The sequence below is a fragment of the Rhineura floridana genome, chromosome 3, assembly GCF_030035675.1.
Source record: "Rhineura floridana isolate rRhiFlo1 chromosome 3, rRhiFlo1.hap2, whole genome shotgun sequence".
Lineage (NCBI taxonomy): Eukaryota > Metazoa > Chordata > Lepidosauria > Squamata > Rhineuridae > Rhineura > Rhineura floridana.
The window spans coordinates 204,406,855-204,430,107 of NC_084482.1; the positions used below are offsets into that span (position 1 = coordinate 204,406,855).

A 23,253-nucleotide genomic window follows, 5' to 3' on the forward strand; every position below is an offset into this window, starting at 1 on the left:
TTTGCAGTTAATGGTATCTGCAAAACTCTCCTCCAACACAGATGGAGGGATTTCCTATGTCAGGTTTGGGGGAATCTGCGGTTCTCCAGATCATTATTGTTCAACTCCCATCAGCCCCAGCCAGTATGGCCAGAGGTGAGGGATGACTGGAGTTGTAGTCTAGCAAGATCAGGAGGGCCGCACAGGTTTCTCCACCCCTGCTGTACTGTATTTGCAAAGGTTACATTACTGTCACTCACAGATCTCTCAGGCAGGCCATAGCAGGGAAGGGGGGGTGCATCTCCCTAATTCTCCCCCCCCAAATTATTACAAAAATAAATAATTACATTTATTACAGAGTTTGCCCTCCCCTTACTTTTTGGGGGCCACTTCGCAGAACTTTTAGGCTGGCTACGGGCCTGCTCCCAGGTTTCCTGGGAGAAAGGGCTGAGAAGCAGTGTAGGACTTCAGCTTCCGCAGAAAGGGCTGCCCCCTCCCGTTTGCAAACCTCCCTGGCTGCCTCCAGCCTCAAAACTACAGTGTCCAGAGTCTTAGGAAACTGAGGAGGATCGATATAAATTTAGAACAGCATCACCAGGGAGCCTGCAGCTGACCATGGCTCAAAATGAGTTTGGCAGCAGGGCAAGGAGGCCAGGGCACCCCACTCTGCCTGTCTGTCCCTTCAGCGAAACAAAACCCAAGATTTCAATAAAGTAACTCAATGAAAATGGAAATGGACTGCCTTCAAGTCGATCCTGACTTATGGCTACCTTATGAATAGGGATTTCATGGTAAGTGGTATTCAGAGAGGGTTTCCCATTGCCTCCCTCTGAGGCTAGTCTTCCCCAGCTGGCTAGGGCCTGTTCAGCTTGCCACAGCTGCATAAGACAGCCTCTTCCTTGGCCACCACTGCCAGCTGGGGGGCAACTGGGCTTCTTGGGTCTATGCAGCTTGCCCACAGCTGCACAGGTGGCAGGGCACATAACCTCTGAGCCACTCACTGTGGGGTGATCTTTAGCTGGCCCTTGACACCTAGGAGACACGAGCGGGGATTTGAACTCACAGACTCTGGACTCTCAGTCAGGCTCTCCTACCCACTGTGCTATACCAGCTGTTAAAGTAACTCAATAAATGACAAAAACAATTATGCAGGTAGGAAGCCAGCAGGGATTTGGGGGGCTTTCCGGTGTTTTGCACTGTCTGTAACATGTACAACTCTACCTGTTGGACAGAAGTTGTGGGTGTGCCCTCGGTGCAATGAGCTCCTGGTTCTCTGAGAACAATTTTGTTTCCTTGAGGCCAAGGTGGCTGACCTGGAGAAGCTGAAAGAGGCAGAGAGGTTGGTGGAGGAGGCCTTTGGGGATATTAGAGATGTGTCCCACTACCAGGAAGATAGCTGTCCCGCTATCATGGGAAATGAGGACCTTGGGGAAGGAGAATGTCTGTCAGAGGGAAATGATGCCTTAGACTGAGGGACCCATTCCTTGGGGGAATGAGCAGATATCCTCTTGTGCTGAGGATACTTCTTCGGGGAGCAGAGAGATCCTGGTAGTGGGTGATTCCTACATTGAGCAGGGGTTGATGGCCTTACAGGCCCCTTCCAACTCGAGTATTGATATAAATAAATATATATATAAATAAATAGTATTCTAGTATCCTATTATTTGATCATTAGGAATATAGATTGGTGTGTGCGATGGGCATGCAGACTGCAGGGTGATTTGTCTACCTGGTGCAAAGGTTACAGATGTCACCTGTCATCTAGATAGTTTGGTAGATAGTGCTGAGGAGGAATCAGTAGTGTATTCTCATTGGCACCAATGGCATGAGGTCCTGGAAGTCAAATTTAGGTTGCAAGTACAGAGCTTGGAAAAGTTACTTTTTTGAACTACAACTCCCATCAGCCCCAGCCAGCATGGCCACTGGATTGGGCTGATGGGAGCTGTAGTTCAAAAAAGTAACTTTTCCAAGCTCTAGACATCAGTAGATTGATACTTAGTGAAACTGTTCAATCTAAATTCTCTTTCATCTTTAGGATGAACATGCTGTACAGAGGAAACAAGTTCTCTTTTGAACATGGGTTTCTTAAACCCTCCCTTCTAGACAAAGCATTGTTTTCTTATAAAGCAGAGTACGGTACAAGATACGATGTCTGAGCAGACAGCCAATATGTTACATTAACATTTGGACTGCGGTCTCCACCTATTTACCGTTTTAATACAACACAGTTATTTTCAGTCGGGTTCTCCTGAAGTTGATTCCTTTGATTCAAAGGTTGCCACTTTTCGAGTAGCGCTTTCCATTCAATGTTGAAAGATCCCTTCTGCATCCCAGGAGTTGCCAGCCTGGATGGGCCCGCATGTGTCAGCCAGGAGTGATGACACCAATGTGTAAGTAATGGAGGCATTCAGAGACCTACTTTCAATCCCTCCTCACTTAAAGTGGCGTCTTGGCCGTGCAGAGATCGGGGGGGGGGGAAGGGTAGGAAGGGGGGAGGAGTGATGTCATGTGTAAAGTCGAAGGAGTCATACATAGACATGGCTCTGGTGTTTTCTCTTATTAAAGCTATAGACGTATCCAAAGCAGTGTGCCTCCTTAACCTAACTGCTCTTTCTAAGAACTTTGCTCTGATGTAGCACTAACTTAGCACAGCTTCACGACTCCAAGACGCTGACTCAGGAATCTGGTCCACCCCCAAGTCAGCTTAAGTAGGCCTGGATTCCACATCCAAATGAAGGCTCCGCCTGAGCTCTATCTGTTGAACTTCCCACCTGAAGAGCCTCGGAGTGTAGGATGAAGGTGGTTTGATCTCAGCTTCCCTCTGCGACTGAAGGGGGCTGCTAGGTATCAGTTTGGGCGTGGGAAGCTGGGCAGCACTCAGCTGGGAAACGTCTGATGTGCAAGGCTGAGTGCCTGGCGTGGGCGCCATGGGCATGTTCAATTGAAGAGGGTCCAAAGGGCCAGGTGGTGCTTCAACAGGGGAGTCTGGGGCTGAGCTGTCAAAGACAGGGGTTGAGGCGCCCTGTGAGTCCACTCCTCTTGCCCCTCTCTGGGTTCATCATGTTTCGCCCTCGTCCATCCGCCCCCTCCCAGCCTGGCTCCTAGCAAGTGAAAACCTACTTTCACTCTGTCTTCACTCACTGTGGGGTGTCTTGGCCTTGCCAAGAGAGGAAAGGAAAAGGGCCCCCTCCCTGATTGGGATGGATCAGCTGAACAGGCCTCCAATGAGCCCTCCCCTGCAGCCCTGGGAAAACGCTGCAGCCAAATGTGCAAAGGGGAAAGGGATTCATCAGATTTCAGAGGGGGCCACTGATGCCGTGCTTGGGGCAAACAGCAGTTACTTTCCCTCAAGTTAGGATCCTGGCAGGAAGGGCCTCTGGACAGAGGTGCTTTTGCTCTGGGGCACACAGACCCCTCCCACCCTCAAATCCCCTTCCTGTCTCGGAATCAAGTTCAGGTCACTCAACACTCTGAGATCTGACACACTGCTTCTGTATAGGAAAGCTCCACTTCCCACCCAAAACTACTCCCATCAAACAGCACCCATTTGCAATATGATCCCTGCCCCCAAGATTTCAATCGGTGTACCTAGGCCTTGCCTATCTTTTTTCTTCGTCCATCGGTTGTTACGCGGATTCCTCAGCCAGATAAAAACACCCTACTTCTCCATCCAGCTGCAGTCTACCACCATTATTTGCACCTCACTAAGTATGATTCATTTTCAAGAGGAGGGGGGAAGGATGCTCTGCTCCCTGATGGGGGATGTTGTGATGGGGGATCCTGACAAGGTCAGCTCAACACGGGCCACCTCCTTACGGGGTGAGGGTCTCCCGTGCTATTGCTCCAGCCTTTTCTCTGCCTTCACTGGCTGGGGCTGCAATCTGGGGCATCTTCCTACCCACACTTAAGGGGTCTCCTAATCCCCCTCCTCACTGCCCTGCCTTGCACTTCCTCCTCTGCATCCTCCCCCGCAGCTCTGGGACTCCCCTTTGCCCAAATGCCCAACAGGGCAGGGGAGGCTTACCGGACCCCAGAAGGGGCCACCGATGCAGCAGCCCTTGGGGGAGAGACGGGGCAGTGCCACTTTTCTCCAAGGGAAGAGCCAGGCAGGGAGTGACATCAAAGGGAGAGGAACTGCATTTCCTTTGGAAGGCATGGATTCCCCTCCAACCATTTCCTCTATCCTTCCTCCCTAGCGATCTGGTTTCATTTATTTTAACCCTTATGAAATCAGGCAGACGGATGATGTCTCAAAGCGGGAGCCAAGGGAGAAAGAGGCCTTGCTGAGAACAGAGGAAGACGGGGAGCTCCTGCCCTATACTGAGACAGAAAACTGGGGTCCATCTAGCTCAGTGCTGTCTGCACTGGCCGGCAGCAGCTCTCCAGGGCTTCCAGCAGGGAGTCTCTCCGAGAGCTACCTGGAGATGCCATTGGGGATTGAACCTGGGACGTTCCGCATGCAGAGCAGGTGCTCGACCCACTTGTGCTTGCAGCTGAAGCTTTTTCCACATTTCAAGCAGCGATATAGTGCTGATATCCCCAGTATGAATTCTTTGATGGACAGCGAGATTTTCGTTACAGCTGAAGCCCTTTCCACATTGTAAGCCCTTATATGGTTATTCCCCAATGTGAATTTGTATTGAAGCTCTTTCCACATTCCAGGCATTTATATGGTTTCACCCCAGTCTGCCTAGGTCCATCCGGAGTGAGGCACGCTAGTTCCCGCCAATGTCCCCTGCCACCCAGTTCACTGCGGAAAAAAACAACAGTGAGCTCCACCAGCAAAGCGCTCATGGCTCGTCTTCAAACTCTACAGCATTTCTTACTAACGTATTATTGTCGTGCTAGAGGGCAAGGCTATCCCCCACCAACATACTGGCTGGAGTCTACAAAGGAGGAGAAATCACTTTAGTTCTCTGTGTGTGTGTACTCTCCTTCTTTGCAATGCGTGCAATTGAACGTCTACCAGCATCCTCCCTGCCCCATACAGGAAAGCTGACTGAGGCGGGGCAAATAACACAGGTGTGCAGAAAAGGGTCAAAAAATAGTATGTGGGTTGCACCCAACTTTCACCTCAGAGTGGATCCATAAAAATTAATGGACATGACAAACTCAGGCCTGGACAAAACCAGGGAGCAGTGGATTGCATTTGTATTTTTATTTTGGGAAAATCCAAATTCACTCTACAAAGAAAGGGCAGATAGGTTCTGGGTGAGGACAGTGTCGTCTGAAAAGGGGAGGGGGGCCAGGATCACACAGAGGAAGGCCGGATCTCTATTCTAACATCCCAGAGTGCAGGGGCATTGGGGGATGCTAGTGAAGGTCTCCACAGGCCTCCAAAACACAGGCAACAGGTCGGCAACCCCGTTCTACACTCATAATATGGTCTCCCCATTTCTGAAATTTATTTTATTTATTTATTTATTAAATTTATATACCGCCCGACTAGCAATAGCTCTCTGGGCGGTGAACATGACAATAGACAATAGACTTGTGCTACTTGTGAAGCTCTTTCCACATTCCAAGCAGTTCTATGGTTTCTCCCCTTTGTGAATTCTTTGATGCAAAGTGAGAGAGGAATTTCTAGTGAAGCCCTTTCCACATTCCAGGCATTTATATGGCTTCTCCCCAGTGTGAATACTTTGATGGGCAATGAGTTGCTGTTTCCAACTGAAGCTCTTTCCACATTCTAAGCACTTATATGTGTTCTCCCCAGTGTGAATTCTTTGATGGGAAGTCAGATTTTTCTTCTCACGGAAGCTCTTTCCACATTCTAAGCATTTATACGGTTTCTCTCCAGTGTGAATACTTTGATGGGAAGTCAGATGTGTCTTCTGATGGAAGCTCTTTCCACATTCTAAGCACTTATATGGTTCCTCTCCAGTGTGAATTCTTTGATGGGAAGTCAGATTTATCTTCTGATGGAAGCTCTTTCCACATTCTAAGCACTTATATGGTTTCTCTCCAGTGTGAATTCTTTGATGGGAAGTCAGATTTTTCTTCTGACGGAAGCTCTTTCCACATTCTAAGCATTTATACGGTTTCTCCCCAGTGTGAATTCTTTGATGGGCAGTGAGTTGCTGTTTCCAACTGAAGCTCTTTCCACATTCTAAGCATTTATACGGTTTCTCCCCAGTGTGAATACTTTGATGGGCAGCGAGTTGCTCTTTCCAGCTGAAGCTCTTTCCACATTCTAAGCATTTATATGGGTTCTCCCCAGTATGAATACTTTGATGGGCAGTGAGTTGCTGTTTCCAACTGAAGCTCTTTCCACATTCTAAGCATTTATACGGTTTCTCCCCAGTATGAATACTTTGATGGGCAGCGAGTTGCTCTTTCCAGCTGAAGCTCTTTCCACATTCTAAGCATTTATACAGTTTCTCCCCAGTGTGATTACTCTGATGGGCAGTGAGTTGGTTTTTCCAACTGAAGCTCTTTCCACATTCTAAGCACTTATATGGTTCCTCTCCAGTGTGAATTCTTTGATGGGAAGTCAGATTTGTCTTCTGGCTGAAGCTCTTTCCACATTCTAAGCATTTATGTGGTTTCTCCCCAGTGTGAATTCTTTGATGGGAAGTGAGTGCTTGTTTCCAAGTAAAGCTCTTTCCACATTCTAAGCACTGATATGGTTTCTCTCCAGTGTGAATTCTTTGATGGGAAGTCAGATGTGTCTTCTGACGGAAGCTCTTTCCACATTCTAAGCATTTATACGGTTTCTCCCCAGTGTGAATTCTTTGATGGGCAGTGAGTTGCTGTTTCCAACTGAAGCTCTTTCCACATTCTAAGCATTTATACGGTTTCTCCCCAGTGTGAATACTTTGATGGGAAGTCAGATTTGTCTTCTGATGGAAGCTCTTTCCACATTCTAAGCATTTATACGGTTTCTCCCCAGTGTGAATTCTTTGATGGGAAGTGAGTGCTTGTTTCCTTCTGAAGCTCTTTCCACATTCTAAGCACTTATATGGTTCCTCTCCAGTGTGAATTCTTTGATGGGAAGTCAGATTTGTCTTCTGGTGGAAGCTCTTTCCACATTCTAAGCACTTATATGGTTTCTCTCCAGTGTGAATTCTTTGATGGGAAGTCAGATGTGTCTTCTGATGGAAGCTTTTTCCACATTCTAGGCACTCATATGGTTTCTGCCCGGTGTGAATTTTTTGGTGGGCAGTGAGTTTGTTTTCCCAGCTGAAGCTCTTTCCACATTCCAAGCATTCATACAGTTTCTCCCCAGTGTGATTACTTTGATGGGCAGTGAGTTGGTTTTTCCAACTGAAGCTCTTTCCACATTCAAAGCACTTATATGGTTCCTCTCCAGCGTGAATTCTTTGATGGAAAGTGAGTTCTTGTTTCCAAGTAAAGCTCTTTCCACATTCTAAGCACTTATATTGTTTCTTCCCGGTGTGAATACTTTGATGGGAAGTGAGATGTTTTTTCCTGCTGAAGCTCTTTCCACATTCTAAGCACTCATATGGTTTCTGCCCGGTGTGAATTCTTCGGTGGGCAGTGAGTAGGTGTTTCCACCAGAAGTTCTTTCCACATTCCAAGAACTTATATGGTTTCTTCCCGGTGTGAATCCTTTGATGGGAAGTGAGATGTTTTTTCCTGCTGAAGCTCTTTCCACATTCTAAGCACTTATATGGTTTCTCTCCAGCATGAATTCTTTGATGCAAAATGAGACTTGCCTTGTAACTAAACCTCCTTTCACATTCCAAACATTGATATGGTTTCTCCCTTTTCTGGTTTTTGTAGTAGGCTTTACATTTTCTTTTAGAATTCAGATTTTTCAAACAACGAAAATATTTATTTCTTCTCCTTCTTTGATATGTTTTTTCTCGGATGGCAGTTTTATGGTAGCCACTGTCCTGAGAAGCGCAAGATTTCTTCCTCCTTTTCTCTTCTGCTTCAGGATTCCTTCTCTGCTCTTCCCTTTTTTCAGATCTGTTTCTTTCCCGTCTCTCTTTCCCACATAGTTCTCCCTTCCTCTTGGCTTTCCTCTTGTCATCTTCTGCAAGGAAGAGAGAAACTGATAAGCGCATGAGGGAAGAAATGGATCCTCAAATCACTGAACAATCCCAAATAACTTTTGTGATAAAGGAAGAATTGACAGGACTTAGATGGGAGATGGATCTTGCTCCAGGTTGAACAGTCTCTGTTGTCTGGCATTCACTGACAATTGGAGTGACACAGATTGTTGGTTTGGACCACAGTGATCTGGGTTCAGCTCCCAGTCAGAGGTTAATCCCATTGGGTGGTCCTGGGCCAATCACTCTCATTCGGCCTAGCCTACAAAGTTGTACAGGTAAATAAAACAACTGCAGATATTCTCTTTGGAGCAAGTGCAGCGAGAAAATGAAAAGGGGAGGCTCCCTCCTTCAGTGTCACAGAAAGTCCATTGCAAGGAGGAAGTCCCAAAGTGAATCCCCCACTTCAGCAGTTAACCGACCGCAGAAAGAGCCCTCAGATGTGCTGCCAGTCAGAGCAAATACTCCTGGATTAGTTGGCCAATGACTATGGCAGGGATATCGAGTCAGACCTCTGGGATTCTAACATTGTTCTCATCTGTATTTGTATTTCTTGCAACTTTTAAAGTTCCCTCGTGCTAACTGGTGTACTGCTGTTTTGACTATGTTGTAATTCTAACATCTTGTATTGATCTCTAACCATTTTTTTATACTCCTTATGAATTTTTGTTTGGAATAAAATGGAGATGTACATGTTTTAAATCAATAAAAAGAGACAAATTCTACTAGGGTGCAAGAAGAGGGCTTGAAATGCTGAAATTTAGGAAGTGTGAAAAAATGTGGGTGGGAGGGTATGTACACAAACACACACACTCATATGTGGACACACTGCGTGAGGGGTGGCTCTGCAGCGGTCAAGTCTCTTTTCCTCCCCCCTCAAAAAAAGAGAGATAGCAAATCTTGTATTAGCCTGGAAGAAATGGACTTCAAGCGTTGAAATATAGGAAATGTGCAGATATAGCGAAGGCTTTTCTTACCATCTGAGTCCCTTTCACTATAACAATATGGTGCTCTCCAGAGCTTGTTGGAATCCCATTCCCATCAGCCCCAGTCAGCGTGGACAATGGTCACCGCTTATGGGAGTGAGAGTCCAGCAATCTGTGGAGCACACCATGGTGGCTATCTCAGTCTTAAAATGGTCCTCCTCTCACCCAAATAGTGTGACGCCTGCCACCACTCTGCTCCAGGTCTAGGAAAAAGGATAAACTAAGAGGGAAGCTTTGGATGCGTCTTCCCAAAGTCCAGAATGCCCAATGCTGCACCTAGTGGACTACATTAGAAAGTCAAATGGAGCTCAGCTATGCTTTGTTAGCACTTGGGGAAACATTTTACTGAAAAATTGTATCTTAACGATGTTGTAAGTCGCCTAGAGTGGCCATTGGCCAGATAGGCGACAAAGAAATTAAATTTATTATTATTATTATTATTATTATTATAAAAATTCCAGCAATCTGGACCATTGTTTTAGAACGGCATAACTAGAAATCTGTGTTCAGAGAGAATAGATGGCTGTCCATACAAGGTTATCTGCAGAGGATTAAGAATCCCAGCTGAAATAGGTGGCACCGCATCAGAATATTCGGGATCATTAAATATAGAAATGTGGAATTTGAAAACAGATATTATGACCCATACTGGAAACTCTGTTCTATCAACTCTCTTCCATGCCGCGGGTTTTGGTTCGTGTTAAGAGTTCATGAGGCGGAGAAGCCTATGTCTGGAAATTACTCTAATAAAAACTGGACTTCCGGGAAGGGTGACTTCGCTTGTGCCTGCTTTTGAGACGGGCTCCCGCCTCAGAAGAAGCTTTTTCAGATATAAATCAGTCAGAACATTTTTTTTTTGACTGATGAAATTTCTCCCGGGCAGGGAGAAACGTAGAGATCAACCTCAAAAGCCTGTTTTTGTTGGGAGGACTGGATTTCATTAATTTATGAGAAAAGGTCCAGCCAGCAATGCCGGACGGACTTCCGAACAAGCTCTATCTGATTAATGCGACACGTTTATCTTTTCTTCAAAGAGAAAACGGACTAACAGGCAAGCACCCTTCTTTCTATCTTTTTTTTTTACTTGGTTTAAATTGTTGCAGCAAAAAGAGATTTGTCAAATGAATCAGCTTTAAAGAACTTCTGGGTGAGCTATAACTCTTCTTTGTTATTCACAAAATTAACAGCTTATCTCTGCTTCTATTGCAAAAAGCTGTCCTGGAAGTGCATTCTAAAGATATAAACAGAAGAGGGATTTCTACTCCGAGGAGAAAAAAATAAAAAATATGAACTTTGGAACATTATATTGTCTGGGACTATTCTCTTTTTGGTCTATTTTATTTTGACGAATCTGCTTCTTCACGACACCACTAACTGTTTTGATGCTGGGAACTAAATTTGTTTTGTATTCTTGAACATAGAGAGATAAGGCAGGCTGCTCTGTTTATACTGTGATGTCATCAAGCCTGGAATATTAACCCAATTGTTGCTGAAATAAGAAGTGGTTCTTCTTTATTTTTGTTTTGTTTTGTTTTCGTGGTTTTAAAAATGGCAATCAAGAAAGTGGCTGAGAATCTGGAAGTAATTATGTTTCAGAAAATAATGGATGAGATTGAGATAACGAAACAAACCCTGCGACAGGGCAGTAAGGAGCTGAAAATTGAACTGAACAAAATGACGCAGGAGCTTAAAGAAATAGGGGATCCTGTGAGAGAGGAGAATGAGATCAGAGATGAGAAAAGAAAAAATAAAGGGAAGATACAAGCCCTGGAGATTGGAACAAATGTGGAATTGGAAAAAGATCTGGAGTTTATGGATATTAGAAATAAAATCTACTGTTTGGAATTTAACGTTATCTCTGAAGAAATTAATGAAGATATCAGAGATAAAGTTATCAATGGCTTGGATAATTTTCTGGACTGGAATGACGTGATGGAGCTTGATATAGAGAAAATCTATGGAATTAACTGCAGCCATGTTACAATGGAAAAACTCTCAAGAGATGAGCCAGTGCATTTTGTAAAAAAGAAGAACAGAGATATGACTTTACAACAATATTTCAGCAACTTATTCAGAATCGATGGCAAGGAAATATTTGGGATAGAGGAAATTCCCATCAGACTCTTATTATATGACTATGGCTATGACAGCAAGATTACTATGGAATACTGATAATGGAAGATTGGACACTGAAATTACTGGACTTAACAGGACTATTGAAGATGGAAGATGGAATTAATATGGATAATGGAATAATGGCTATTGAAATTATTGGACCTAACAGATTTTGATGAGATGGATTAATCGATATGTTTATTTGGACTATGGTTATGACAATAAGATTATTATTATTATTAACGAGATGGGTTAATCGACATGTTTATTTGGAGAAAAATTGATAGATATATTTCTTAAAGAATTGAAACCTCTCTTTGACTTTTTGTGGAAAGAATAAAGTAATGTTTATGAGATTTGATGATTAATTAAGATAACTACTGGAGGAAAGTGATTTTATAATATAATTTAAGAGACAGGATTGTTATATATTGTAGACCTATAACTGATCTGCGACAAATGGGAAGTCAACATTTTATTTTTTTGTTTAATCATTTTTGTTTTGTTTTGTTTTTTGTCTTTGAATGTTTTATGATTTTGTTTTGTTTGTTTTATGAAAATTTGAATAAAAATTATTGTTAAAAAAAGAAAAGAAATTACTCTAATAAAAACTGATTTGCTTTCATCAAGTGATTCTGTTCTTGAGTCCTAACCCGGGCACGACAATAAGGGGTATCTAGTAGCCTATGATAAGAGAGAAGAACACCACCACCCATCTGTTAAGGGAAGAAGACAAATACATCATCTCTCTTGCACTGGGGAAGGCTCTTACTTGCTATCCAGTATGATCAACCAGAGGTTCTCAGCTGGGTTAGGATATTGAACTTAGGACATTAAACTTGTCAAGGATTATTAATACCTTGGCATAGTCATTAACTAAAATGGAGACAATAGTCAAGAAATCAGAACAAGGCTAGGACTGGGGAGGGCAGCTGTGAACTGTTGAACCGATTGGGAGCAGTGACCACAGTGCTATTAAATTAAACATACATGTAACTGGCCAATTGCCAATAAAATCCAACACGGTCACATTTGACTTCAAAAGAGGAAACTTCACAAAAATGAGGGGATTGGTAAAAAGAAAGCTGAAAAACAAAGTCCAGAGGGTCACATCACTCGAAAATGCTTGGAAGTTGTTTAAAAACACTATATTAGAAGCTCAACTGGAGTGCATACCGCAGATCAGAAAAGGTACCGCCAGGGCCAAGAAGATGCCAGCATGGTTAACGAGCAAAGTCAAGGAAGCTCTTAGAGGCAAAAAGTCTTCCTTCAGAAAATGGAAGTCTTGTCCAAATGAAGACAATAAAAAAGAACACAAACTCTGGCACAAGAAATGCAAGAAGACAATAAGGGATGCTAAAAAAGAATTTGAGGAGCACATTGCTAAGAACATAAAAACCAACAACAAAAAATTCTATAAATACATTCAAAGCAGGAGACCATCTAGGGAGACAATTGGACCCTTGGATGATAAGGGAGTCAAAGGTGTACTAAAGAACGATAAGGAGATTGCAGAGAAGCTAAATGAATTCTTTGCATCTGTCTTCACAGTGGAAGATATAGGGCAGATCCCTGAAACTGAACTAACATTTGCAGGAAGGGATTCTGAGGAACTGAGACAAATAGTGGTAACGAGAGAGGAAGTTCTAAGCTTAATGGACAATATAAAAACTGACAAATCACCGGGCCCGGATGGCATCCACCCGAGAGTTCTCAAAGAACTCAAAGGTGAAATTGCTGATCTGCTAACTAAAATATGTAACTTGTCCCTCGGGTCCTCCTCCGTGCCTGAGGACTGGAAAGTGGCCAATGTAACGCCAATATTCAAAAAGGGATCCAGAGGGGATCCCGGAAATTACAGGCCAGTTAGCTTAACTTCTGTCCCTGGAAAACTGGTAGAAAGTATTATTAAAGCTAGATTAACTAAGCACATAGAAGAACAAGCCTTGCTGAAGCAGAGCCAGCATGGCTTCTGCAAGGGAAAGTCCTGTCTCAGTAACCTATTAGAATTCTTTGAGAGTGTCAACAAGCATATAGATAGAGGTGATCCAGTGGACATAGTGTACTTAGACTTTCAAAAAGCGTTTGACAAGGTACCTCACCAAAGACTTCTGAGGAAGCTTAGCAGTCATGGAATAAGAGGAGAGGTCCTCTTGTGGATAAGGAATTGGTTAAGAAGCAGAAAGCAGAGAGTAGGAATCAACGGACAGTTCTCCCAATGGAGGGCTGTAGAAAGTGGAGTCCCTCAAGGATCCGTATTGGGACCTGTACTTTTCAACTTGTTCATTAATGACCTAGAATTAGGAGTGAGCAGTGAAGTGGCCAAGTTTGCTGACAACACTAAATTGTTCAGGGTTGTTAAAACAAAAAGGGATTGCGAAGAGCTCCAAAAAGACCTCTCCAAACTGAGTGAATGGGCGGAAAAATGGCAAATGCAATTCAATATAAACAAGTGTAAAATTATGCATATTGGAGCAAAAAATCTGAATTTCACATATACGCTCATGGGGTCTGAACTGGCGGTGACCGACCAGGAGAGAGACCTCGGGGTTGTAGTGGACAGCACGATGAAAATGTCGACCCAGTGTGCGGCAGCTGTGAAAAAGGCAAATTCCATGCTAGCGATAATTAGGAAAGGTATTGAAAATAAAACAGCCGATATCATAATGCCGTTGTATAAATCTATGGTGCGGCCGCATTTGGAATACTGTGTACAGTTCTGGTCGCCTCATCTCAAAAAGGGTATTATAGAGTTGGAAAAGGTTCAGAAGAGGGCAACCAGAATGATCAAGGGGATGGAGCGACTCCCTTACGAGGAAAGGTTGCAGCATTTGGGGCTTTTTAGTTTAGAGAAAAGGCGGGTCAGAGGAGACATGATAGAAGTGTATAAAATTATGCATGGCATTGAGAAAGTGGATAGAGAAAAGTTTTTCTCCCTCTCTCATAATACTAGAACTCGTGGACATTCAAAGAAGCTGACTGTTGGAAGATTCAGGACAGACAAAAGGAAGTACTTCTTTACTCAGCGCGTAGTTAAACTATGGAATTTGCTCCCACAAGATGCAGTAATGGCCACCAGCTTGGATGGCTTTAAAAGAAGATTAGACAAATTCATGGAGGACAGGGCTATCAATGGCTACTAGCCATGATGGCTGTGCTCTGCCACCCTAGTCAGAGACAGCATGCTTCTGAAAACCAGTTGCCGGAAGCCTCAGGAGGGGAGAGTGTTCTTGCACTCGGGTCCTGCTTGCGGGGTTCCCCCAGGCACCTGGTTGGCCACTGTGAGAACAGGATGCTGGACTAGATGGGCCACTGGCTCTTCTTATGTTCTTATGTTCTTATGAGAGAACTAGAAAAGGTCCTCAAATGCAAAGATGTATCCCTGAACACTAAAGTCAGGATCATTCAGACCATGGTATTCCTGATCTCGATGTACGGATAGGAAAGCTGGACAGTGAAAAAAGCGGATAAGAGAAAACTCAACTCATTTGAAATGTGGTGTTGGAGGAGAGCTTTGCGCATACCATGGACCGTGAAAAAGACAAATAATTAGGTATTAGAACACATTAAACCAGAACTTTTACTAGAAGCTCAAATGATGAAACTGAGGTTATCATACTTTGGAAACATAATGAGAAGACATGATTCACTAGAAAAGACAATAATTCTGGGAAAAGCGGAAGTAGAAAAAGAGGAAGGCCAACCAAGAGATGGATTGATTCTATAAAGGAAGCCACAGACCTGAACTTACAAGATCTGAACAGGGTGGTTTATAAGAGATGCTATTGGAGGTCACTGATTCATAGGGTCGCCATAAGTCATGATCGACTTGAAGGCACATAACAAATTACATGGAGGAACCGTATGATGAAGAACCAGAAATTTTAGAATGTGAGGTGAAAGCTGCTCTTAAAATACTTGGAAGAAACAAATCACCAGGAACAGATGGATACCAATAGAGTTGCTACAAACTACTGAGACCGAATATGTCCAAATTTTGACAAATAATTGTCAACAAATATAGAAAACTAAATAGTTGCCCACAGACTAGAAACGTTCAATATAGATCCCAATTCCAAAGAAAGGGGATCCCAGGGAATGCAGTATCAAACTATTGCCGTAGTATCACATGCAAGTAAAGTAATGCTCAAGATTCTACAACAAAGGCTTTTACCATATATGGAGCAAGAAATGCCAGATGTCCAAGGTGGATTTAGAAAGGGAAGAGGTACCAGAGATCATATTGCAAACATAGGTTGGATAATGGAACGGACCAAGGAATATCAGAAGAAAATCACCCTGTGCTTTATAGATTACAGCAAAGCATTTGACTGTGTAGATGATGAAAAAGTATGGAATGCTTTAAAAGAAAGGGGGTGCCACAGCATCTGATTGTCCTGATGTGCAACCTATACTCTGGACAAGAGGCTACTGTAAGGACAGAATATGGAGAAACCGATTGGTTCCCAATCGGAAAGGGTGTGACACAGGGGTATATTTTATCACCCTATTTGTTTAACCTATACGCAGAACATATCATACTGAAAGCGGGATTGGACCAAGATGAAGGTGTGAAAACTGGAGGGAGAAATATCAATAATTTAAGATATGCAGACGATACCATGCTACTTGCAGAAACCAGTAATGATTTGAAACGCTGATGAAAGTTGAAAAGGAAAGCACAAAGCAGGACTACAGTTCAACGTCAAAAAGACCAAAGTAAAGACAACAGAAGATTTATGTAACTTTAAATTTGACAATGAGGACATTGAACTTGTCAAGTATTATCAATACCTTGACACAGTCATTAACCAAAATGGAGACAATAGTCAAGAAATCAGAAGGCGGCTAGGACTGGGGAGGGCAGCTGTGAGAGAACTATAAAAGGTCCTCAAATGCAAAGATGTGTCACTGAACACCAAAGTCAGGATAATTCAGACCATGGTATTCCCGATTTCTATGTATGGATGTGAAAGTTGGATAGTGAAAAAAGCGGATAAGAGAAAAATCAGCTCGTTTGAATTGTGGTGTTGGAGGAGAGCTTTGCGCATACCATGGACCATGAAAAAGACAAATAATTGGGTGTTAGAACTAATTAGAACTGTCACTAGAAGCTAACATGATGAAACTGAGGTTATCATACTTCAGACACATAATGAGAAGACATGATTCACTAGAAAAGACAATAATTCTGGGAAAAACAGAAGGGAGTAGAAAAAGAGGAAGGCCAACCAAGAGATGGATTGATTCCATAAAGGAAGCCACAGACCTGCCCTTACAAGATCTGTACAGGGTGGTTCATCACAGATGCTCTTGGAGGTCGCTAATTCATAGGGTTGCCATAAGCCGTAATCGACTTGAAAGCACATAACAACAACAAAACAAATTAAAATTGAACAGGGGGCCTTACCAAGACAGGACAGAGTCCCACAAATCCCCCCCATGACTTCGCTATGTAGAGCTCTCTGGTCAGGATTCATTAAAGCCCACTCCTCTTCTGTGAAATTCACAGCCACATCCTCCAAAGACACTGGATCCTAAAAGAAAAACAATACATTTTGTCATCACAGAAACCATAATGATTATCTGCTACCTACATGCAAAACGTAGTTAAGGTGAGGTGGCTGGTCATTGTTCTAAAGACAGAAACCTTCTTAAATGGCATTCACAGCTTTTGTTGAGGATAGCTTTGAGAGACGCAAAGAGGAGGGAAATTCATTCAGACCCAGGGACAGAGAGGCACCCAGGATGCCCCCAGCCTCTCCCACTTCTGAGTCTTTTCCCTACCTGATCTGGGGTGATAGCAACAGCTTCTCCTCCACCAGAAAGTGGAGACGATTTAGTAGGTCTTGCTGACATGACTCCATCCCCTGTGAAAAAGAAAATGGGCCCAAAAGCCTGTAATATATAGTATGCTATTCTCAGAGGTTAAAATATATAGGTCTGACTGCATGAGGGTCTTATAAGCTGAGTGAGTTTCAGGTATTTATTCACAGTTTATGTTTCAGTTGTGTGATAAAAATCTCTTCTCATTTGAGCTCTAGGCCAAAAATCAAAGTGATGGTTCCCACGTAAAAAATCATGATGTAAGTAGGAGCATTTCTGAGCTGTGGAAAAGGCTGGAGACAAGAGTGCAAAACGGAAATGGACTTCCTTCCAGTCGTTTCTGACTTATGGTGACCCTATGAATAGGGTTTTCAAGGTATGCGTTATTCAGAGGAAGTTTACCATTGCCTTCCTCTGGGGCTGAGAGGCAGTGACTGGCCCAAGATCGCCCAGTGAGCTTCATGACTGTGTGGGAATTTGAACCTTAATCTCCCAGGTTGTGGTCCAGCACCTTAACCACTACACGTTGGCTCTCGGAGACAAGAGTAAAGGAGTCAAAATCAACAGAGAAAGACCAAATGGAGATACGACCCATTAATCCTTACCCAGAAGCCTCTGCCTGGGGTCCGATGGAGTCCTCTGTGCCTCAGGGAAATCAGTTCCTATTTCTGCATAGAGACCCTTTCCCTGAAACAGCATAATAAGAACTCAAGTCACATAATGGGGATCAGGATTAAAAGAGGACTAATAGAGGCAAAACCCAGAAGAGTATTTGATGTAGAAAAGGATAGACGCAAAACCCTTAGAGATACTTGATATCGGGGTAGCCAATGTAGTGCCCTTCAGATGGGAGTGGACCCCAGTTCACATCAGCCCCAGCCAATACACTGGTCAGCGATTATAGGACTTTTACTTCAACATCTGGAAGGCACCACATTGGCGGTCCCCGTTCTACATGAAGCCCTCTCACCTGCTGCTCTTCCTGCTTCTTGTCCTCTGCCCAGCTCAGGAGGAAACCTTCTGCCAGGGCTATAGCCTGGGAACTGGTCTCAGCCCCACATTCCCTTACCCAGCTCTCCATCTCTGGGGGCAGGACAGCCAGGAACTGCTCCAGGATCACCAGGTCCAGGATCTGGTTCTTTGTGTGTCGCTCTGGCTTCAGCCACTCACGGCAAAGAAGGTGGAGTCGGCTGCAAGCCTCTCGGGGGCCCTCAGCCTCTTGGTAGCGGAAACGCCGGAACTGCTGGTGCTGCACATCTGAGCTGAGGGGGTTCTCCCCCAAGATGTTCTGCACATTTCCCCCCAGGAATTCCTCCACACAGGTCCCAGTCTTGATGGCATCAGGGCCAAGTCCTGCTTCAGGGGTAGCTGGGTCTTGCTGTTCCATATTTGATCTCTTGGTCTTTCACGGGGTCCTCATCCCTTCTCTGCTTCTGGGAATGGTTTTCAGCATTCTGAGGCCACGTTCAGAAGGAGCACGTCCACTTATTCTATGAGAGAAGCCAAAGGCTGGCAGAGCAGGAGAGATGTTTTTACCATATAGCCTTCGATAAAAACCCAGTGATGGGGCCTATGTCTTCCTTTGAAGATGGGCGTGTGGATGGCTGACAGATCTCTGACAGCAGCTCCAAAGGGCCCCAGGGACCAGCATCATCCTCATTACCCCCTATTCCTAATTAAAAACTAGCTAAACAAGCTTACAGGGGAAGGGTTGTAGCTCAAGTAGTAGAGCAGCTGCTTTGTATACAGAAGGTCCCATGTTGAATCTCCAGGCAGGGCTGGAAAAGACTCCTTGCCTGTAATCCTGGAGAGACTCTGCCAGTCAGTGCAGACAATACTGAGGTAGATGGAACAATTGTTTAACTTAATATAAGATCCTATACTCCCTAACTTATCTCTGAACTTTTCCAAGCCTCTCCTTGAATACAGAATTTTGGTTTAATTGTGAATGAAATATGCTATTCCTTTCATCTCTTGATAGATTTGCTTATCTTTTGAACTGTCTCCCTTTCAGAGTTAAACGTGAGCTATATTGTTGCTTATTAAATGAAATTGGAACGCTGCAGTTCCAGGAGTTAATGACCTGGCTATGATAAGGAAATGCAAAGATCTTTGGGTGCAATGTGGCGGAAGAAACAAAGACTCAACATTTTTGGGATTGTCATCATAAATTAAGGAAGGACTAACTTAACCTTAATCTCAGCCAGCATGAGTGATGGAATATGGATGTGGGGGTTGGCTGCCCTGCCCTGTAGGCATTTGGATTGTTCTCTTCACCTATTTACCCTTTTAATAAAACATGGTTATTTACTTTCAGTCAAGGTCTTCCAAGTTTGATTCCTTTGATTAAAAGATTGCCAGTTTTCAGTAGCCGTTTCTATTCACTTAAAACGTCCCTTTTAAATCTCAGGGATCACCTATCTGGATGGGCACATGTGTGTCAACCAGGAGGGCTAATAACACCAGTCAGTGTGTGAGTAATGGGGGCATTCACAGGCATACTTTCAACCTCCCTTTAATTCCAAGTGGTGTCCTAGCCTTGCTGGGGTGGGGGAGGTAGCTCTCCTCCTTGATTTGGATGGATCAGCTGAACAGGCCTCCTGTGTGCCCTGCCCTGGGAAAACTCTTCAACCAAATTTGCAAAGGCGGAGGGGGATCACAAGATATCCAAGGGGGCCACCCATGCAGTGCTTTGGTACTTACTCCCAAGTGAGAATGAAAGGGACTTTGAATGGAGGAGCTTTTGCTCTTGGGGATACAGCCCCCCCCCCGAGATTCCCTCCCTGTCTAGCCATCAAATTGAGATCATTTAACACACTAAGTCTGGTATACTGCCTTGGTATAAGGAAGCTCCACTTTCCACTCATTGTACCAAGGCCCTGCCTATCTTTTTTCTTCCGTTTTATTTGCTTTGTCCGTATGTTATTATGGTGGATGTTCTGATAGGGGATCTAGAAGGGTTAACAGACAGAGGCCACCTCCTTACGGGGTGTGCGTCTCCCTTGCTGTCGTGGGCCCTCCAGCCGTTTCTCTGCCTTCACCGACCGGGGCTCCAATCTGTCTCCAGCCGCCTCCGCGCTCCCCCGACCTGGGGTCCCTCCTCTCCGCCCTCTCCAGCGGTCCTGGAACTCTCCTTCGCCCAAACACCCAAGAGGGACAAGGGGCTTGCCAGGCCCCACCGACACTGCAGCTCTGCTGCTGCTTCTTCTGCTGCTGCTACTGCGGGCGTTTAACGGCGAATCAAACTTTCTCCCAAGGAAGAGCCAGGCAGGAAGTGATGTCAGAGGGAGAGAAGCCGCATTTTCTTTGAAGGCTACTGCACCTCCTCTTGCTCTTTCCTCTCTAGGAATCTGGATTCGTTTATTTTAACCCTCACGAAGTCAAGCAGCCTGATGATCTTTCAAAGAGGGAGCCGAGGAGGAAAGCGGCATTGCAGAGAACAGAGGAAGACGGGGAGCTCCTGCCCTGTACTGCGTTAGAGCACTGGGGTCCGTCTAGCTCAGTGCTGTCCGCACTGGCCGGCAGCAGCTCTCCAGGGTTTCAGGCAGGAAGTCTCTCCTAGCCCTCTCAACTCTTTCAGAGAAGGCCCCCTGGCCCTGGAGATTCCTTTGGGGAAGGAACTTCGGCATACAAAGCAGCTGCTCTACCCACGGAGCTGTCGTCCTCCCTAGTGGTTTCGCCTCTCCTGGAGGGGGCTCAAGCTCCCAACCCCTGAATAGTCTGAGGGAGCTAGTAGAGAAGGCTCCAAACTTCTTTGGCTTGCGTGAGATGAGATGTGATGATATAAGTTGCTGTATCTGGAAGATGAATGGAACCGGAAAGCCAAGTCAGTTCAGCTAGTTTTGTTAGTTAGAGAAAATTAAATGCAGTTAAAACAGAAGGAAAGAAAAAAAAGACCTCCACAGAAGAGCAAGAGACTCATGGCTTTGCTATTTATTTATTATTTGATTTATATCCCACCCTTCCTCCCAGCATAGACCTGGTATGTAGTCTAAAATGATGCTCTGAAAGCCTGAGATACCATACAGTATGCCTTGTATTAAGGGATGACTCTGCCCGTAAATCTCAATTGGTTGCAATGGAGGTCTCGCGAATGGGAATTAAGAAAAGGGAGGGCGCGTCCCCGCCCAAGTCAGCTTAAGTAGGCCTGGATTCCACGTGCAAACGAAGGCTCCGCCTCAGTTCTAACTGTTGAACTTCTCAGTGAAGCACCTCCGAGCGCAGGGTGAAGGTGGTTTGATCTCAGCTTCCCTCTCCGACTGAAGGGGGCTGCTGTTTGATCTCAGCTTTCCTCTCCGACTGAAGGGGGCTGCTGTTTGATCTCAGCTTCCCTCTCCGACTGAAGGGGGCTGCTAGCTGTCCCTTCGGGCGTGGGAAGCTGGGCAGCACTCAGCCGGGAAACTTCTGACCTGCGAGGCTGAGTGCCTGGCGTGGGCACCATGAACATGTTCAGTTGGCATTGCAGAGAACAGAGGAAGATGGGGAGCTCCTGCCCTGTACTGAGTTAGAGCACTGGGGTCCATCTAGCTCACTGCTGTCTGTGCTGGCTGGCAGCAGCTCTCCAGGGTTTCAGACAAGGAGTATCTCCAAGAGCTACCTGGAGATGCCATTGTGGATTGAACCTGTGACCTTCTGCATGCAAAGCAGGTGCTCTACCCACTTGTGCTTGTAGTTGAAGCTTTTTCCACATTCTAAGCACTCATATGGTTACTCCCCAGTGTGAATTCTTTGATGGGAAGCAAGTTTAATTTTCCATCTAAAGCCCTTTCCACATTCCAAGCTTTCATATGACTTCTTACCAGTGTGAATTCTTTGATGGGCAGGTACTGGGGACATTTTGGGACAAGCTGTGCCTGGACAAAAGGGATGGGCTCCACTGGAACCGGGATGGAACCAGACTGCTGGCGCTTATAAAGGTGGCAGAGCAGCTTTTAAACTGATGGAGGTGAAAAGCTGACAGGAGCTGAGGAGAATCTGGTTTGGAACAAATCTCCCAGGATAAAAACAAAAAAATGATGAAAACTTAAATCAGGCCTATAATTAGGCATTGTGAGTGCAGGAGCACAAGATAGCAATTCAGAGAGGCCAAAGTACCACAGGCCAAACCAGAAATACTAAGGAAACTTGAAGAAAGACACTGTATACAAGTAAACATTTATACACTAATGCTAGAAGCCTCCGAACCAAGATGGGAGAATGGAATGCTTGATCTTAGAGAACAGCACTGATATAGTGAGCATAATGGAAACCTGATGGAATGGAGAAAACCAGTGGGACATGGTTATCCTTAGAGATAAACTACATCAGAAAGACAGAGAAGGACATACCAGTTGTGATAAAGAAGTAAAATGTCTAGATACCCTAAATGATGGTTGCTGTAGAACAGTTGATCATGGACCCGACCAGAGGGGTTGCAGCCCTGGACTTAATCTTAAGTGACAGCCGGGACCTGGTGCGAGATGGAAGTGTTGTTGAACCAACTAGAAGCAGTGACCTTAGTGCTATTAAACATCTTAAAAGCAAATCCAACACATTATATCCCTTTATATACCCAGTCGATCACTGCGCTCTGCAAGTAAGGGCCTCCTGCAGATACCATCTTATCAACAGGTCTGTCCTGCACAACGTAGGAAGCAGACCTTTAGTATGGTGGCACCTACCTTTTGGAATTCCCTCCGCTTAAATATTAGACGGGCCATCTTTGTTATCTTTGCGGCACCTACTGAAGACCTTCCTCATCAACAAACTTTTTAAGTAGTGACCTTATCCCAGTCTGTGTCTGTATTGGAATTGTTTTTAATGTGTTTTAAAGATGTTTTAAAATATGTTTTGTTTTCATATATCTTAAAGTCTTTTAAAATATGTTTTAGCGTGTTTTTAATGTTTTTGTTTGCCGCTCTGGGCTCATACTGGGAGGAAGGGTGGGATATAAGTTTAGTGAATAAATAAATAAATAATAAACATAAGTGTAAATGGCCAGTTGCCAAGAAAATCCAACATAGTCACATTTGACTTCAAAAGAGGAAAGTTTCAAAAATGAGGGGATTGGTAAAAAGAAAGTTGAAAGAGAGTCAAGAGGGTTACATCACTCCAAAAACACAATTTTGGAAGCTCAGCTGAAGTGTAAATTGCAGATCAGGAAAGGTACCGCCATGACTAAGAGGATGCCAGCGTGGTTGACAAGCAATACACCAGCAATAAAACACCAGCAATAAAACCATTTTACTAAGGAATAGGGGAGAGGAATACACCAGTTTCTTTAATATTACTTCTAAAGGGGAAGTATTGGCCAACTGTTATTTCATGAACTGCTTCTCTCAACAAGTCAG

The 23,253-nt window shown here is 44.4% G+C and overlaps 1 protein-coding gene across 1 annotated transcript; it reads right to left on the bottom strand.

Annotated features, from left to right (window-relative positions):
• Positions 1–4,971: 4,971 nt before the first annotated feature.
• Positions 4,972–21,016, bottom strand: LOC133381215 (zinc finger protein 420-like). Its single transcript, XM_061619984.1, has 7 exons — positions 20,904–21,016; positions 19,911–20,721; positions 17,895–18,433; positions 17,530–17,611; positions 16,886–16,968; positions 16,509–16,635; positions 4,972–7,981 (listed from the first exon to the last, which is right to left on the bottom strand). Exons 3-7 carry the CDS (start codon positions 18,309–18,311, stop codon positions 5,511–5,513), a joined length of 3,180 nt encoding a protein of 1,059 aa, XP_061475968.1. The 5' UTR covers positions 18,312–18,433; positions 19,911–20,721; positions 20,904–21,016; the 3' UTR covers positions 4,972–5,510.
• Between the last annotated feature and the right edge of the window lie 2,237 nt (positions 21,017–23,253).

Excerpts from the sequence above, each read along its gene's own strand:
- LOC133381215 (XM_061619984.1), bottom strand. The coding sequence starts at position 18,311 with ATGGAACAGCAAGACCCAGCTACCCCTGAAGCAGGACTTGGCCCTGAT. Across the intron at positions 16,636-16,885 it reads TTGCTATCACCCCAGATCAG|GATCCAGTGTCTTTGGAGGA; the intron begins GTAGGGAAAAGA and ends TTTTTCTTTTAG. Across the intron at positions 7,982-16,508 it reads TGGGACTCTGTCCTGTCTTG|AAGATGACAAGAGGAAAGCC; the intron begins GTAAGGCCCCCT and ends TCTTCCTTGCAG.